General features: G+C 45.0%; 1 protein-coding gene across 1 annotated transcript in view; it reads right to left on the bottom strand.

Annotated features, from left to right (window-relative positions):
• Positions 1 to 16,952, bottom strand: part of ncoa3 (nuclear receptor coactivator 3) — a 44,029-nt gene that overhangs the window by 12,650 nt on the left and 14,427 nt on the right. The window contains exons 2-4 of the mRNA XM_062986542.1: positions 4,622 to 4,693; positions 4,044 to 4,093; positions 1,695 to 1,799 (exon numbers count right to left, since the gene is read on the bottom strand). Coding sequence (XP_062842612.1) covers positions 1,695 to 1,780 — 86 coding nt within the window. The 5' untranslated portion in view covers positions 1,781 to 1,799; positions 4,044 to 4,093; positions 4,622 to 4,693. The remainder of the gene's footprint in view (positions 1 to 1,694; positions 1,800 to 4,043; positions 4,094 to 4,621; positions 4,694 to 16,952) is intronic.

A 16,952-nucleotide genomic window follows, 5' to 3' on the forward strand; every position in this document is an offset into this window, starting at 1 on the left:
AACGACGGTTTGAGGCTCCGTCTCAAATACGAAAATACTCGTCCCTGTTTTGAATCACCCCCCACTGCGTCTACAGAACTGGTTGAGTGTTTTCCAAACTCAGTTACCCGAGTTGTGTTTTCAGCTGCTTTTCTTCGACATCTTGCACATTTTGACTAACTGATTGTTAACTGAATTGCCGTAGGATTGCTAGGACCGCCTTGTAGTGCAAATGAACCAGTAAACATCCTCGATTCCTCTTCAAGGAAGGTTTTCCACAGGATTCTGGACTGCGTCTAATGTTAGTCGGGAAGGCCTGACTCACAGTTGATGTTCCAGTTCATCCTTAACACTTTAAAGGTCTCACCAAGAAAATAATGTTTAAAAATTATTTCTTTGCATTTTTAGTTTCTTGAAGTTCTTGAAGGACCTGAGTTCTTCCTCTCCAGTAAGCTAAGAACAGGATTCTGGGACTACATTTTGCACAATATTACTAGATATATGTAGATCTGTTGCCTGATCTGAAGAATCACTGTTCCTGGTGCGACATGCAGAACCATGGATCCAACATGGCATTATTCAGGTTAGTTAGGTTTGGGTTCTTGAATTCATGTTTATGCCAAATTCTGACCCTATTATCTGCATAGTGCAACAGAAAACACTTCCCAATCTAGAACTGTCCAGTTTCTGTGAGCCTGTGCCCACTGTAGGCTCATATCTGAGTTCTTGGCTGTCGAAGCCCATCGTTCCTCAAGGTTACTCATGTTTGTTTGTTCGGCGATGCTTTTCTGCTGACTGTTGTTGCACAGTAGATACCATCAGCTAAAACCAGTCCGGTCATTCCACTCTGACCACAGAAGCATTTGTTTACCTGCAAACCAGTTGATCATTTGATGTTTATTTTATTTTTTACACCATACTGTGTAAACTCCAGACACCGTTAGTAAAAATCCTAGGTTAGCAGTTTCTGACATACTCAAACAAGCCTGTCTGGCACCAACAACCCGGCCATGGTCACCGAGATCCTGTTTCCCTATTCTGAGGTTATTATTAAACATTAGCTTGTCTGGATGAGTTTTTGCACTTTGCTGCCGTGTCATGAATTATCAACAGGATAATAAAACAACAGAGCAGGTACGTCATCAGCTTCTCCACCCTTGACATGGGGTCAAAAGTCTACAAATACCTATCTAAATTAAGTTGTTATTGAGGTGTTTTAGTCACACCCAATGCTAAGAGGTGTACACAGTTATATTAAATGGATTGTATGCTTTAGACTTAGTAGGAACAGTTTGGGGAAGATCCTTTCCTGTTCCAGCACACAAAGCTGGGTATGGAGAGTCTCTCAGGGTCCCAACCTCACCCCTGTTAAACACCTTAACCCTTTAATGGTCGAGCTTACTTTGAGTCTAGAAGCTGATCTTAACTAAACAGTATTCTCTTGGCAGGACCATTAAAGTGTTAAGGATGAACTGGAACATCAACTGCGAGTCAGGCCTTCCCGACTAACATCAGCGCCTGATCACAAAAATGCTTATTTATTTTAGTTGAATAAGCCCAAATTCCAATAGACACAGTCCAGAATCCTGTGGAAAACCTTCCTTGAAGAGTGAAGAGGCGGCTTCATTATAGAATGGCAAAGTCTCATGTCCACATAATTTGGCCATTTAGTGTTTAAATGAGCTGTATATTTTCTCATACACACACACACTCACCCGAGTCCTGGCGTGTCACACGTGGACAGTTTGCGTTTCCGATCGTAGAACAGCGTCTCCTGAGAGTTATCTCCTGCTCCGCTCATTTTCAACACATACCAGCACCTGGAGACACACAGAGACGTAATACAGACAGAACACATGAGCAAACACCCCACACACACAGACACAACCCACCCCGCTAACACGGCACCGGAGATGAACCCACGCTGTGACTGCACACCTCGGTGTGAGTAAGTGAGTCGTAGGACAAATACGTAACGAACTCGTCGAGTGTGGGTGAATCGGACAGCCTGTTTTGATGGGTTCCCACATAATGCTGAATGTGGAGAATGTTCCGGGCGGGCAGACTGTGTGTGAGCGTATACGCTGATGATGATGGAGTGAAGCAGGGACCCCGACTAGATTGGGTACGACTAGATTGGGAGGAAAATCTGTTCATGATTCCCAGTTCATGCCTCGTCACATGTTTCTCAGAGGACCACCTAAAAGGAACTTCAGGAAGGCAGCCTTGAGGCCACCAGTAGGATGTTTAAAACTGTCCATTAAGGAAGAAGACAAACAGGTACTGGGGTAAGATGCTTCTAAAACACACACCTGAAACCAAATATTTACATACACTCACAACTGTACACTCATAAGCAATTTTATGAGCTGTGTTTACCATACAGGATAAATGTTGTTGGTATACAAATACTGACTGTAACTCAAGTGTTGCTCTACACACATAGTTACCCACTTCAGTTAGTTAGCAAACTTCGTAAGAGAATGATCACTTCTCATCTGAAAAATTAAAATAATAATATGTTTGGGATCGTTCACCGTCTACTGTACCTAATGTGAAAAGAAATCTGGGGGTCTGTGTCGGGCAAGGCGTGTGACCTTTAGGTTCAAAAGTACTTTGGAAAACCATTGTCAGTGAAAACCTGAAACTACTACACAACTAGGGCAGTGGTGGCTCAGCAGGTAAGGTACCGGACTAGTAATTGGAAGGTGGGTGGTTCAAGCCCCACCACTGCCAAGTTGCCACTGTTGGTTCCCTAAACAAGGCCCTTAATTGTCACTTTGGTTCTTTCAACGAGACGATGCCAGACATGATTCTGCATGTATAACAACAGTGTGGCTTCGTAGACGAAGAGTGCCTGTGCTCGTCTGGCCTGCCTGCAGTCCAGACCCGTTTACTATTAAAAATGTATGGCACATACATGACGACCACAGATTGTTTAGCAGCTTAAGTCTTGTAGAAAGTTTAATTCATAGGAAAGGTGATGCAACAGTGGGAAACCTGCTTCTGTCCCATTTTTTATTTGCTCCAGGCATCAAATTCTAAATTTGGTTATAATAACTAAATATAAACAGTTGTTGAGCACCACAGAGGCTCAAACTCTCCACAGCCACCCATAAAATGCCAGAAAACGTTGTAGCCTTTCTGCAACAACAACACTAATAGTCCACGTTGCTGTAAGTCAATTTTTGAATTTTTTCCCCCCTCAAAAAAAATCATAACACGTCTTCAACAAGCGTATAAACTTTGGATTCTAGCTGTAGAATTTGCAGACACGAAACTTCCATCGTTTGCCTGTTGCGCCCCCTCCGACACGCAGTCAGTACAGCCTGCATTTTTCACCCGCACGAGCCGAGTTCATACACCGAGAGACACTGCGCACGGAGGGTCACACCCCCCTCAATGTTATTCCTCAGCCCTGTGCAGGCGCCGTCAGTCAACCGGCAGGGGTCGCAGTCGCACCAGTTATGAGGACCTATGCCCCGACTCAGTAAACCAGTAAACCCTGAACGTTGTTCATACTGCCGCCCAACCCAGTCGGAAAGGCAGAGCTGAGTTTCGATACGATGTTTCTAGAAACCCAACTTACCGCTGCGCCACCTGAGCGGCCCGTTTGCCTGTTCTTTACATACTTCTCCACCCCCCCCCACCTGCATTCTTTACTGCAGAATTCTGATCAACTGCACTCTCTCTCCATTCCTACGTTCTCCTGCAGCGTAATCCACCTTCCTCATGCACGTCCGTGTGTCAGCGCGACCTCGCCGTACGAACGACCCCTCTCAGAGTTCAGCGGAAACCTCTCAGAACAGGCCATCAGGTCACTTTGCTTTTCCCTCGGCCTCTCTCTCTCACACACACCCTTCCCATTCCCGTCCCCTTCCACACGGAACAGAGCCACGCATTCCTGCATGAGCTCATCATTCCTGAGACGGAGCGTCGGACCAAACCGTCACTTTACGCAACGCGCTGCGGCGCCTGCCCGGACACGTACAACTTCCACTCAGACACCTTATATCACAAAGCTAATTCTCATCAACTCGTTCAGCTCCCTGCCTCCTCCTCACCTTTGCAGTCAATGTAGAACGATGACATTCACTCGGTTCCTCCTCACATCCTGCAAAACACACACACACACACACAGAGTGTGAGCTGTACGGCTAAAATTGTCGTCTTAACATTCAGTATAGATCAGCACTTTTCCCAGATCAGCCTTTACACCATACACAGAGATAGATTCACCCGATCGTAAGCTTGTTGGACATCCGATCACAAAAGCATGGGCATTATTATTGATTTGTGTTGCTCTTGTGTGAATACGTTAGTATGTTAACTACGTTTGCTACGGTCGCTCAGGTGGCACAGCGGTAAAACATGCTACCACACCATCTGTCGGTTCGAATCTCAGCTCCGCTACCGGCAGGCTGGGCGTCTGTTCTAACGAACGAATGATCGGCTCGTTTGCAGGGATGAAATTACGCACAGAGACGGGGATAATGAGGATCAAGGCGTGTCTCTCCGGACACAAAGCTGATCCACATGTAAACTCGCCTCGTGCAGGTGAACAGATGCAGTCGGCTACTGCACACGTGTCGTTTGGTAGCTCCGGTAGTAGTTTGTAGAAAAGAATCACACGTTCACTCACCTTTAAGTGACCCTGCGGCAGCTTGGTTTAAAACCCCCAGGTGGGCACCTATGGATTCATCAAGGCCACGAACTGTTCCAAAAAAAGAGAAGAATAAAAATGAATCACCATTTTTATAAATAATTAATAAATTAATACATTTATAATAAATAAACAGCAGTTTTAGCTCTGCTGAGTTAATTACAGGTGTTTTGTTTTCTTTTATTCTATTTTGATTTAAAAAATACATTCCAGGCGTCTACACAAAAGGCGGTTGATCACAGATGGCAGTGCGTGGCTTTCTGTACGTGGTTCTTTTCTTGTAAATACAGACAATCGTAATTGCAATTGCCCACATTCGGATATAGGTAACTTCCCTGGGTGATGTGGTGACCACTGCTAGTTACACAACACCCACACTGGCCCCGGAAGGCCAAAGGTTCCTCCAACACTTTTAGAGCCACCAACCACTTCTTTACACCAACCAGCAACAGATTTTACATAAACTACTGTGTCTGCTGAGTGCATGGAAAGTCCATTAGCACTGCGGAAACTTGAACTCCAGACTCACTGGTGGTGGGTTGGTGTGTTAGTGCTGCACCTGCCGAGTGCCCGGGACTGGAGCATGTTTAACACCTTGTTATATCAACTTTCCATCTAACTGAACGCTAAAGGCACCAACGGGAAGTTTTGAAAGCAGAATATAGTTGCCACTCGACATATTTTAAAGCTTGCATTTTTAAAAGGAGACAAGTCTGGGCTGCTGGCAGGCCAATCTAGCACACACAATGTGTCCTAGATAGTTAGAATCATCTTGGCTCGGTGGGTAGTACCGTCACGTCCAAGTGAGGTGAACTGGAGATACAAAATGAATATTAAATACCCAGACTAAAGAAACTTGAGTAACCAGTAACTACCTGTTCTGTCATGAATGTAAAAAAATAATAAATAAATAAAAACAACACAATGCAAGTTCAGTGTGACTATCAGAAAGACAGCTTCTAATCGCAGCTGTTTTGGTCTGAAACAGGAAGAAGTAAAAGCTGGCATCCTGTTTGTGTCCTCTTCACACTCGCTACTCACACACTCCTTCACGTCATCACTTCCTACTGCTATTAAAAGCCCGTGTGCTGTTCAAACACCCCTGCTCAGCGACCAAACGGCTCCACTGAATCATCAGTCATTTTTCCTAATGCCTACCTTCCGTACCCGTGAAGCGGCACCTTCCTTCTCTACCACCGTATTCAGTCTAAAGATCTTTATGCTGTTCGAATTTTATTTTAAGGGTGACCAGGCTGCTGGACGTCTTCCAAATTCAGTCCATGTTTAAACATTTCACAACGATTCATTCCAGGTAAAAAAAAAAAAATTGTACAGAAAACAAAGAAAGGGACACACTGTGGGCAGCATGCCAATCTACTGTGTGGCAGAGTATGTATGTAGACCTAGAGGTAGTTTAAAAGAAGTAGGAGAACGCCTTTATTTGCCATATATACATACACACGTGTACAGTACAATGAAATTCTTTCTACGCATACCCCAGCTTGTTTGGCCACTGTACGGCGCACCTAAAGCAGACAGGATTAAAGGCCTTGCTCAAGGGCCCAACAGCAGAGCCTGGATTGGAACCGACAATCTTCCGATTGATAGCCCAAAGCTATACCCACTTGGCTTCCACTCCCCCCCCCCCCCCCAAAGGAATCCACCTGATAGTGTTTTTTTTATATATATTCTCTTTATGCATTTTCTCCCTTTTTAGCGCGTCCAATTGCCCGATTGCGTCATGCTTCCTCTCCCCCAATGCCGATCCCCGCTCTGATTGAGGAGAACGAAGCTAACCCACGCCCCCTCCGACACGTGGGCAGCATGCCGTACGCATCTCATCACCTACACTTTGACGAGTGCAGTGCAGCTCAGCGTCGTGTACGGAGAGACACACCCTGACAGCACTCTTTTCTCATCTCTGTGCAGGCGCCATCAATCAGCCAGCAGAGGTCGGAATTGCACCGGTCATGAGCGAGAGAGAGAGAGAGAGAGAGAGAGAGACCCTATCCGGCTTAGTCCCGCCCATATGAACAACAGGCCAATCGTTGCTAACCGGCAGGCAGAGCTGAGATTCGATACGACGTATTCGAGATCCCAGCTCTGGTTCCAGCGCGTGTTTTTTACCACTACGCGAATTGAGACGCAGCCCTTCAGCATGTCAGCTAAGCGGAGATCTTTTTGCTCTGTGTGCAGCCTGACTATCATGTTATTACCAATTTAGCCGGTGCACGCCCTAGAATTTTCCATTTTATTTAATTTGCACTAATAATTTGTGGCACGCGTTTTTCTTACGTATTGGTTAAAATAACCCAAAGGTTGCCAGGTTTCTGACAGTGTGTTGCATCCACTATCTCCACCTTTGTGTGTGTTGGGGTCTGTGTGTCTGAACCCAGATTCCTGGAGCTGTTCAGATTTACTGTGACCCTGACCAGCATGGAGTGATTTGAGAATAATGAATGAATAAAAAATGAAGGGTCAGGTATACAGGAAGCAAGTCAGAAATACCACCTGGACCGGACACCTAAACTAAGACATTGACTCGGTACTTTCTTGCTCATGAAGGCAATTTACAGCAGCAAATCCACCTTCTGCATTACATTAACATTTTTGGCATTTAGTAGACGCTTTTATCCAAAGTGACTTACAGTATACAGTCTAAGCAATTGAAGGTTAAGGGTAGCTCAGTGGTTAAGGTACTGGACTAGTAATCGAAAGGTCACTGGTTCAAGCGCCATAACTGCCAGGTTGCCAGTGTTGGGCCCTTGAGCAAGGCCCTTAACCTTCAATTGATTAGACAATATACTGTCATCGTACTGCAAGTCGATTAGAATAAAAGCGTCTGCTAAATGCAGAAAACGTAAATATAAATAAGGATTTCTTTTCAGACTGGCGCTGCTTCAGCTCACGTCTTCATTTCCCATCATTCCCCTGTCCCAATGAGAGCGTACCTGCATTATTTATGTAGCTGCTTCCTGTCATTATGCTAACACGCACAAACCCGAACGGCTTCAGGAGCTTCTGTTAGCAGATCGGTGACGAACAGGCCGAGAGCGGCCGGAACACCGAGCTAAAAGGCGAGCCGCGTTGTTGAGAGTGCGATGGATGAAATGCACCTAATCTCACCAAAAAATAGGTTTTAAAATGAGAGCAAATACAGTTACCAGTATCTTTTTTTCCATTTATATATTTTTTTAATGCCTTTTCTCCCCCTTTAGCACGTCCAATTGCTCAATTTGCATGGTGCTTCCTCTCTGTCTATGCCGATCCCTGCCCTGACCGAGGAGATCGAGGCTAACCCATATCCCCTCGGAAACATGAGCAGCAGCCGCCTGCATTTTTTCACCTACACATTGATGTGTTTGGCGCCACCTAGCGTTGCATGCGGAGAGACAAACCCTAAGAGCACTCTTCCTCATCTCTTGTGCAGGCGCCTCTAATCAGCCGGCAGAGGTCATAACTGCACCGTTCTGACAGAGAGAGACCCACTTCCCGCCCCCCAACTGAACAACCAGCCAATCGTTGTTCATGTAGCCACTCAGCCTCGAGCTGGTAAGGCAGAGCTGGATTCGATACCATGTATCCGGAATCCAGTTCTGGTTGCAGCGTGTGTTTTTACCGCTGTGCCACCTGAGCGGCACAAGTATGTTATAGGTATCTGGAATAGTAAATACTGGCATGGCCTTGCTCAAGGACCCAACAGCAGCAACAAGGCAGTGGTGGGACTTGAACCAGCAACCTCATGATTATTACTCCAGTACCTTGTCCACTAGGCTACGGCCTGCAAGTATGATCAAGCATGCAAGTAGAAAGGAATCTCCAAAAACAGCAAGTATAGTGAATTAGTAAATAAGTCATGGGGATGGACTGGGGTGAAGGAAGGACTAACAAGTGTTTACGTGTTGCTCTGTACAGCGACGGTTCATTGAGGCCCAGAATAGCCGGGACATTCTGGCAGAGCCTGAAATACAGCATGAAATGTGAGCCGAGACGCGCTCGCCGAAACAACAAACACCTCACGTCCGCGCACCGCCATGGACGGACGAAAACCTCCACAAAACCTCTGGAAACAATGTTCTGTCTTTTTCCGTCTCGAGCAAAACAGACAGAGCGGTAAACAAGGGAATTAAAAAAGGGGGGAAAAACAGGAATGAGCTTGGCACGGATATTTGGCACCGAATGACTCTTCGCTAAACATGCCCCGTCATCACTTTATCTGGAGTGAGTGGGGGAGGATGGGGAGGGAGGGGCGAAAGCCGAGGTGGAAGGAAAGTACGAGAAAGAGTGGAACGGCTACCGAATAGACAATAGATTGTGTTTCAGATGGATGGACATGCAGCAGGCATGCGTACGTGACTCCAGTACTCAAACTGCACCAGTTAACACCAGTCAGACCACTTAACTTTTAGAGACAGGGCAGTTGTGGACTAGCGATTAAGGTACTGAACTAGTAATCAAAAGGTCGCTGCTTCAGGTCCCACCACTGCTGTTGGGTCATTGAGCTAGACCCTTAACCCTCAATTGCTCAGGCCGTATTCTGTCACACTACTGTAAATCGCTTGGATGAGAGCGTCTGCTAAGTGCCGAAAATGTAGATCAGAACGGCGTCGGTTGGCACTCGGGTGGCGCGGCGGGTGAACGTGCTAGCACAGAGCGTTCACCACAGCTGAGGAGAACACAAAAAGACAGAAAGAAGTAGAGAAAAGACAAAGACGTTGAGAAAAGACAGGAAGACGCACATTAGAGACAGAAAGACGTAGAGATGAGACAGAAAGACTGACAGAAAGAAAAGACAGAAAGACGTAAAGAAAAGACAGAAAGACGTAGAGACGCAGAGAAAAGACGTAGAGAAGACAGAAAGACGTCAAGAAAAGACAGAAAGACATAGAAAAGACAGAAAGACGTCAAGAAAAGACAGAAAGACGTAGAGACGCAGAGAAAAGACGTAGAGAAGACAGAAAGACGTCAAGAAAAGACAGAAAGACATAGAAAAGACAGAAAGACGTCAAGTAAAGACGGAAAGACAGAAAGAAAAGACGGAAAGACAGAAAGAAAAGACGGAAAGACGTAGAGAAAACAGAAAGACGTAGAGAAAAGACAAAGACAGAAAGATGTAGAGAAAAGACAGAAAGACGTAGAGACGCAGAGAAAAGACGTAGAGAAGACAGAAAGACGTCAAGAAAAGACAGAAAGACATAGAAAAGACAGAAAGACGTCAAGAAAAGACGGAAAGACAGAAAGAAAAGACGGAAAGACGTAGAGAAAACAGAAAGACGTAGAGAAAAGACAAAGACAGAAAGACGTAGAGAAAAGACAGAAAGACGTAGAGAAAAGACAGAAAGACGTAGAGAAGACAGAAAGTCGTAGAGAGAAAAGACAGAAAGACGTAGAGACGTAGAGAAAAGACAGAAAGTCATAGAGAGAAAAGACAGAAAGTCGTAGAGAAAAGACAGAAAGACGTAGAGAAAAGACAGAAAGACGTAGAGAAAAGACAGAAAGACGTAGAGAGAAAAGACAGAAAGACGTAGAGAAAAGACAAAGACAGAAAGAAGTAGAGAAAAGACAGAAAGACGTAGAGAAAAGACAGAAAGACGGAAAGACGTAGAGAAAAGACAGAAAGACGTAGAGAAAAGACAGAGACAGAAGTAGAAAGAGAAAAAAGAGAAAAAAGAGAAAATACAATTTTCCTATTTATCTGGGCTTTGCCTAGGAATCAAACCCGGCACCATCTATTGGGCACAACTTGCAGTGCCTGCAGCAGACAAAAGTGGCCACCGTGTCTGATGGGTGGGAAAAGACCGGACTAAATGGGTGGGGCAAATCTGTGCAAGGACCCTGGTTAGCAGGCCGACGCGCCTGTGCAGAAGTGGGTGAACCTCATGTGCGGGTGAAAAAAGAAAGGGTTGAGGGGCTGCGCAGGTGTCGGAGGGGGCGTGCAGCAGGCGAATATACCCTCCTCGAACGCAATCGGGATCCCCAGCAGCAGAAGTTTTTTAAAATCCTAAACAAAAATCTGCAAAGGTGGCGTGATGTTAGCAATTCAGCTCTATTTCTGTGACCCCCACGTCAACCATGACTCCTCTCTCTCCCGCCCTCGCCTGAAACGCCACATGCTGCCCCTTTCTTCCCTCCCTGCATCTCACAGCGAAGCAAAAACTGCCGACTGCGAGAAAGAGAGAGAGAATGCACGCGAGAGAGATACAACCCTGGTGCAATCACCTCTGCGCGAGAGAGAGAGGACGAGCCGCGAGAGGGACGGGGAAAGGCGAAAGCCAAGAGTCTATTTTATGCAGATCGGTTCATTACTCTATGACAGGGGGTCGCTTTCATCAGGCTGACAGGAGAACGGAGGCGAGAGAACGGGGGAACAAAAAGTAAAGAGAAAATAATACAACAATATGAAATAAAAAAAGAGAAAGCAAAAAGGAGGAAAAACAGGCGGGAACGTTGCCTAAAAAGTGCAGGGTTCCAGCTTTGCCTCGGCTTTACTCAGTGAGCTAATGTAGCATTACCTCTCTCACACACACACACACGTTGGCCAGCAAATGGAAAAGGCAGAGGGTGGGCCTCATTTTCCTCATAAAAAAAGACCCATTTTAAGAGCTTTGCTTCTCTTAAAAAAAACATCCATGGCTTTTTGAACCCGCTCCACACTCGCAGAGGGAACGAGGGGAAAAGGAACGGAGGGAGAACACTACCCAGGGTACAGCGAGAATTCGAAACGCTGCATTTCTGCTTCCGTAAACGGCATGTGGACGCTCCGGTACAGAGAGCTTTTTATTCATTTCGGAGCCATGCTGATTTCTACCCCACTTCCAGCTCTCTCGCTTCGATCACCCCTCCCTTCTCTGTACTAGCCTCCTAATCTCCCTCCCTCCCTCCCGGTCGCGAGCGTGGCCTCGGCTCCTCGCTGGCGCTGGGCGTTCCAGAGTGCCTCCTGCGGGGTCAAAAGTTTATAGTGGTTTTGATTTCACCTTTCCTCAGCCAATCGCGGCGCACCGGCCAACCTCTGACCCCGGCGAAAGAATTCCACTGGCAGGAAGAGAGCGCTCTCCTGCTCCAGCTCTCGCTCATACGTTTCTTTTTTTTTTTTTTTTTCCTGCGCTCCATCGCTGCTTTTACCTTTTCTTTACTGCTCTGTTTTTCATTCGCTTAAGGTCACATTCAGTTTACAGACGCTACACGCCCGAAGAAACAAAAACAAGGTTAAACGACGTGACCCGCCCTAATTGGTTTGTTTGCTTTCTAATAATAAAGTGCTGATTTATATAATTGGCGGCCGCAATGCGATTCATCACATTAACAGATTTGTTTAGGATTATCGTCAGCCATCGTGCTTAGACTTTAAATTCTCAAAATATTGCAAAAAAAATTAAAAAATTAAAAAAAATTAAGGACTGTAATAGTTTTAACTAGTTGCAGTTTTACACACAGATTTCTATTACTGACGGAAAGTGAAAGTAAAATTAAAGAGAGCTTTACGACGTCTCTGAATTCTCTACATGTCTACATAATGAATAAATACATACAATAAATATTGTAATGGAGTTGTAAAGATTTTAGTCTGTTCACACCAAATTAGCAAACAAATGTTACACTTAAATAAATATTATAATAATTACTACTTTCGAATACTGTCGAATGTTTCCCAGCCTAATTAGAATAATTTGTAACATATTATGCAACTATTAGCAGTTTAACATTGCACACTGATTTTAAAAGAATTTAAAACATCACTAATTACACTCCTGCTCGGCTCTGGCCACCGCCGAAGTGACGGTCCTATCAATATTTGTGTTCGCTCAATAATGGAGGATAGATGAACTTAGTAACTGAAATTCTCATCAGTAATTAAGTTATTAACATTAGTAACAAACAAAAACAGCCGAAAATACTGCAATTATACACGATAAACTATTTAGAAAATGTGACATTTTAAGAAATGGAGCAAGCTGATCAGGAGAGCAAACAACACAAATAATCGTGTCTGAGGGAGGGAAGGTCTAGAGCAGCAAATCAGTTGACAGAATGACGAACGAACGAACGAACGAAAGAAAGAAAGAACGAAAGAGAGAGAAAGAAAGAGGACAGTCAGAAAAAAGAGAAAAGAAAGAAAGAAAGAAAGAAAGAAAGAAAGAAAGAAAGAAAGAAAGAAAGAGGACAGTCAGAAAAAAAGTGGAAAAAGAAAGAAAGAAAGAAAGAAAGAAAGAAAGAAAGAAAGAAAGAAAGAAAGAGAGAAAAGAAAGAAAGAAAGAAAGAAAGAAAGAAAGAAAGAAAGAAAGAAAGAAAGAAAGAAAGAAAGAAAGAAAGAAAGAAAGAAAGAAAGAAAGAAAGAAAGAAAGAAAGAAAGAAAGAAAGAAAGAAAGAAAGAAAGAAAGAAAGAAAGAAAGAAAGAAAGAAAGAAAGAAAGAAAGAAAGAAAGAAAGAAAGAAAGAAAGAAAGAAAGAAAGAAAGAAAGAAAGAAAGAAAGAAAGAAAGAAAGAAAGAAAGAAAGAAAGAAAGAAAGAAAGAAAGAAAGAAAGAAAGAAAGAAAGAAAGAAAGAAAGAAAGAAAAGAAGGAAGAAAGAAAGAAAGAAAGAAAGAAAGAAAGAAAGAAAGAAAGAAAGAAAAGAAAGAAAAGAAAGAAAGAAAGAAAGAAAGAAAGAAAGAAAGAAAGAAAGAAAGAAAGAAAGAAAGAAAGAAAGAAAAGAAAGAAAAGAAAGAAAGAAAGAAAGAAAGAAAGACAAAAGGAAAAAAAGAAAAGAAAAAGACAGAGAGAAAGAATCCAAACACAGGAGTTTTATAAAGTAAATGTAACCCTTTATAGGAGGAAGAGTTTTTTAAGCACTTTTATTATTATGGTTTATTTCTTTCAAAGAATTCAGTATTTTGAGCCAGAATGTGCAGAAGAAAACACGTCCGGACTCGTTCCCTGCAGCCTCATTTTAAATGATCTGAACTTTTTCATGTGTAGAAACGACGGTGTAGCTTCAGCTCTAAACAACACAAATGTTAGAACTCTTTTATCCACAAGCACAAATTCTCGCTGCACCACCATCACATCCATCTTGTTCCCCACTGCCTCCGTGTCCTTATCTCGTCCAGCAGCTGCTCGGCTGCGGGCTGCGACCAAGCGCCTTCGAAGCCCTTTATCTTAGCTATTCACAAATCGAATTAAATAGTTTTCATAGCGAAGTGAGCCGGGCGCCCTTCCCTGACCCTGTGGGAGTGACCTCGGCCCGTAACCCCCTCTGTTCAGGGGGCTCGATGCGCGCTAACACTATTAAAAGCGTGTTTAAATGACTTATGAACGCTGAGCGGACAGAAGGGTCGCGAGGGGCAGGAGCCCTCGGGAACAGCGGCAACAGATTCCCCGCTCCCGAACCACATGGGCACTGATGCTAAACGTCAACTAATCGAGTTAGCACCACCAAACGGCGGCTTTTGAACCTTTTAAGAGTGCGTTTAGCTCGCTGTTAAATTAATTGAGCCATGAGGAGGCGATCATCTGGCACAAAGCTATGTGACGTGCACCTCGGAAAGCAGGAGGAGGTTTCTAAATCTTCCGTCACGTGGCTGTAATGTGTCGGAGCAGGAGGGTAAGTAAAGGTTAGCATGCTGGACGAGAGTCGTATAAGAACAGCGGACGTCTGATAACGTGAACCTGATCATGACGGCAAAGTGTGTAAAATTGCTTTACATTTTATAGCTGCCATGACTGATACAGCAGAGGTCAAAAGTTTACACACACAAATATGTCCACACCCATTGCTAAAAAGTCTATACAATTAATTATATAATATAAACACTATGCTTCCAGCCTTGAGGAGCGTGGAGAAACTCCAGTGGAGTCTGAGGTGGAGGAACTCCAGTGGAGTCTGGTGTGGAGAAACTCCAGTGGAGTCTGGGGTGGAGGAACTCCAGTGGTGTCTGGGGTGGAGGAACTCCAGTGGTGTCTGGGGTGGAGGAACTCCAGTGGTGTCTGGGGTGGAGGAACTCCAGTGGTGTCTGGGGTTGGAGGAACTCCAGTGGAGTCTGGGGTTGGAGGAACTCCAGTGGAGTCTGGTGTGGAGAAACTCCAGTAGAGTTTTAGGTGGAGGAACTCCAGTGGAGTCTGGGGTGGAGGATCTCCAGTGGAGTCTGGGGTGGAGGAACTCCAGTGGAGTCTGGGGTGGAGGAACTCCAGTGGAGTCTGGGGTGGAGGAACTCCAGTGGAGTCTGGGGTTGGAGGAACTCCAGTGGAGTCTGGGGTTGGAGGAACTCCAGTGGAGTCTGGGGTTGGAGGAACTCCAGTGGAGTCTGGGGTTGGAGGAACTCCAGTGGAGTCTGGGGTTGGAGGAACTCCAGTGGAGTCTGGGGTGGAGGAGCTCCAGTGGAGTCTGGGGTGGCGGAACTCCAGTGGAGTCTGGCGTGGAGGAACTCCAGTGGAGTCTGGCGTGGAGGAACTCCAGTGGAGTCCGGTGTGGAGGAACTCCAGTGGAGTCCGGTGTGGAGGAACTCCAGTGGAGTCTAGGGGTGGAGGAACTCCAGTGGCCTTCACGAAGCTCCACATTAATGCCAGTGGTTTTGGAAGTGAATGTCCACATCATCAAGGACTTGAGGGTTGCTGGGCAGAAGATGCCTCCAAGCTCATGATGATATACTGTAAAGCTTGCTTGACTGTGGACAGTGTCTCCAATGTTCTACAACTCCCAATTCTTCTGAGGATTCAGTGGTGGCCTTTCATAAAGTGACTTATAATCAAGATTAAACACAATCCAAGCAATTAGGGGTTTAGGGCCTTGCTCAGGGGCCCAACAGAGCCAACCTGGAAGTGTCTGTGATATTGTGAATCTTTCCAACAAATCAGTTCATCACACTTCATTCCTTCAGTTGCTGTTGAGGCTAACTTTAAGTGCTGATTTTGTAAAGAGGAAAGTCTAGGAGCAACAACTGCTCAACTGGAAAAAAATGCATAAGTCCAAGAGTGATGAATCAAGCATCATAACCCAGCAGTCTGGTAAATAAACCAAGGTTTGGTGGAGGAGGGTTTGAGCCAAAATGGCTCAAAAGTGATTCCCTTAATTCAATCAAAAAGGAATCATGATTCTATACGACTCGATGCTATTCCAGTAGGTCCATAAATGATGCTTTAAAAAATTGCAAAGCTCTGATTTCACACCCTAAAGGCTTTGGAGGAAAATGGAACGTCGACCTCAGGCCGGCCATATGCTCAAACGTCAATGCCTGACCTTAGTGTTTCAAAATCAAATGGAGTCGGAACACAGTCAAACCAGCCCCCATACTCATGGTTCTGGATGTAAATTCTGGGTGCTAAGTGCCCACAAAACACTTCTTTCTAACCACCCAGCTCCCTAGTTGCGCAATCACTCCTATCAGTGAGACTCGTGCTGCCAAATTAGTTTGATTTAGAAAAAGGACACCGGCGCTTTCCAGAGCCAACAGAAGCCGTGACGTGACACTAAACACTCAGCACAAGAGATAATGAGACGGGTTAAAGGCCGAGCGGTTCAGTCGGCTTCTCCGAGATAACCCCTGACCGGGCGTGGACCGCCGAAGCTGTACGATTGGCCGCGTGCTGAAGGGAGCTAAACACCGCTTGGTTCGGTGGCGAAGTCAGACGAGCGCAGGTGAAGGGGTCGGGAGTTCGGATGCCACCGTTGTGGACAACACCTTTGTTGGCTTTTTAATGGATCACCTTCTTAACAAAGAGTGATGAGTGAAGAGGAAGCTTATTGAAACCGTCAACATCAATTAGGTACGGACCGCTGAGCAGTTGTGTGACATTCGACACCCAGTGCTGGCGGAGGAATCAGTGCAAGTAGCATCTTCAAGCGACTTCAGTTAGTTTGACTACATTTTCTAGCAGTGAGCTGGTTGCACGACTACGTTTCAAATCAACCAGCTTAACCCAAGAACCTCAATTAATCTAAACTGTACCAATGATATAGCATTTACATTTCCAGCATTTAGGAGACACTTTTATCCTAAGCAACTTACAGTATGTATTCTAAGCAATTGAGGACTAAGAGCTTTGCTCAAGGGCCCAACAGTGTCAATCCAGCAGTGGAGGGGTTTGAACCAGCAACCTTTTGCTTACAAGTCCAGTACATTCATTGCTAGACTACAACTGCCTCATAGCCTGTCCCGGGCCAGGCTATAGTATGAGACTTGTACCTCCCAACGGCTAGGCTGCTTGGACGACTCCAATTCCTTCACAGCACTTTAGTGTCGCCTCCCTTGTGGAACATCTGTATTCGTAGTATGTATTACAAGCCATCAAAGTATTTACACAACTACTAAATACAAATATTGCAAAAACTAACACCCC

Source organism: Trichomycterus rosablanca, chromosome 24 (assembly GCF_030014385.1).
Source record: "Trichomycterus rosablanca isolate fTriRos1 chromosome 24, fTriRos1.hap1, whole genome shotgun sequence".
Taxonomy (NCBI): Eukaryota; Metazoa; Chordata; class Actinopteri; order Siluriformes; family Trichomycteridae; genus Trichomycterus; species Trichomycterus rosablanca.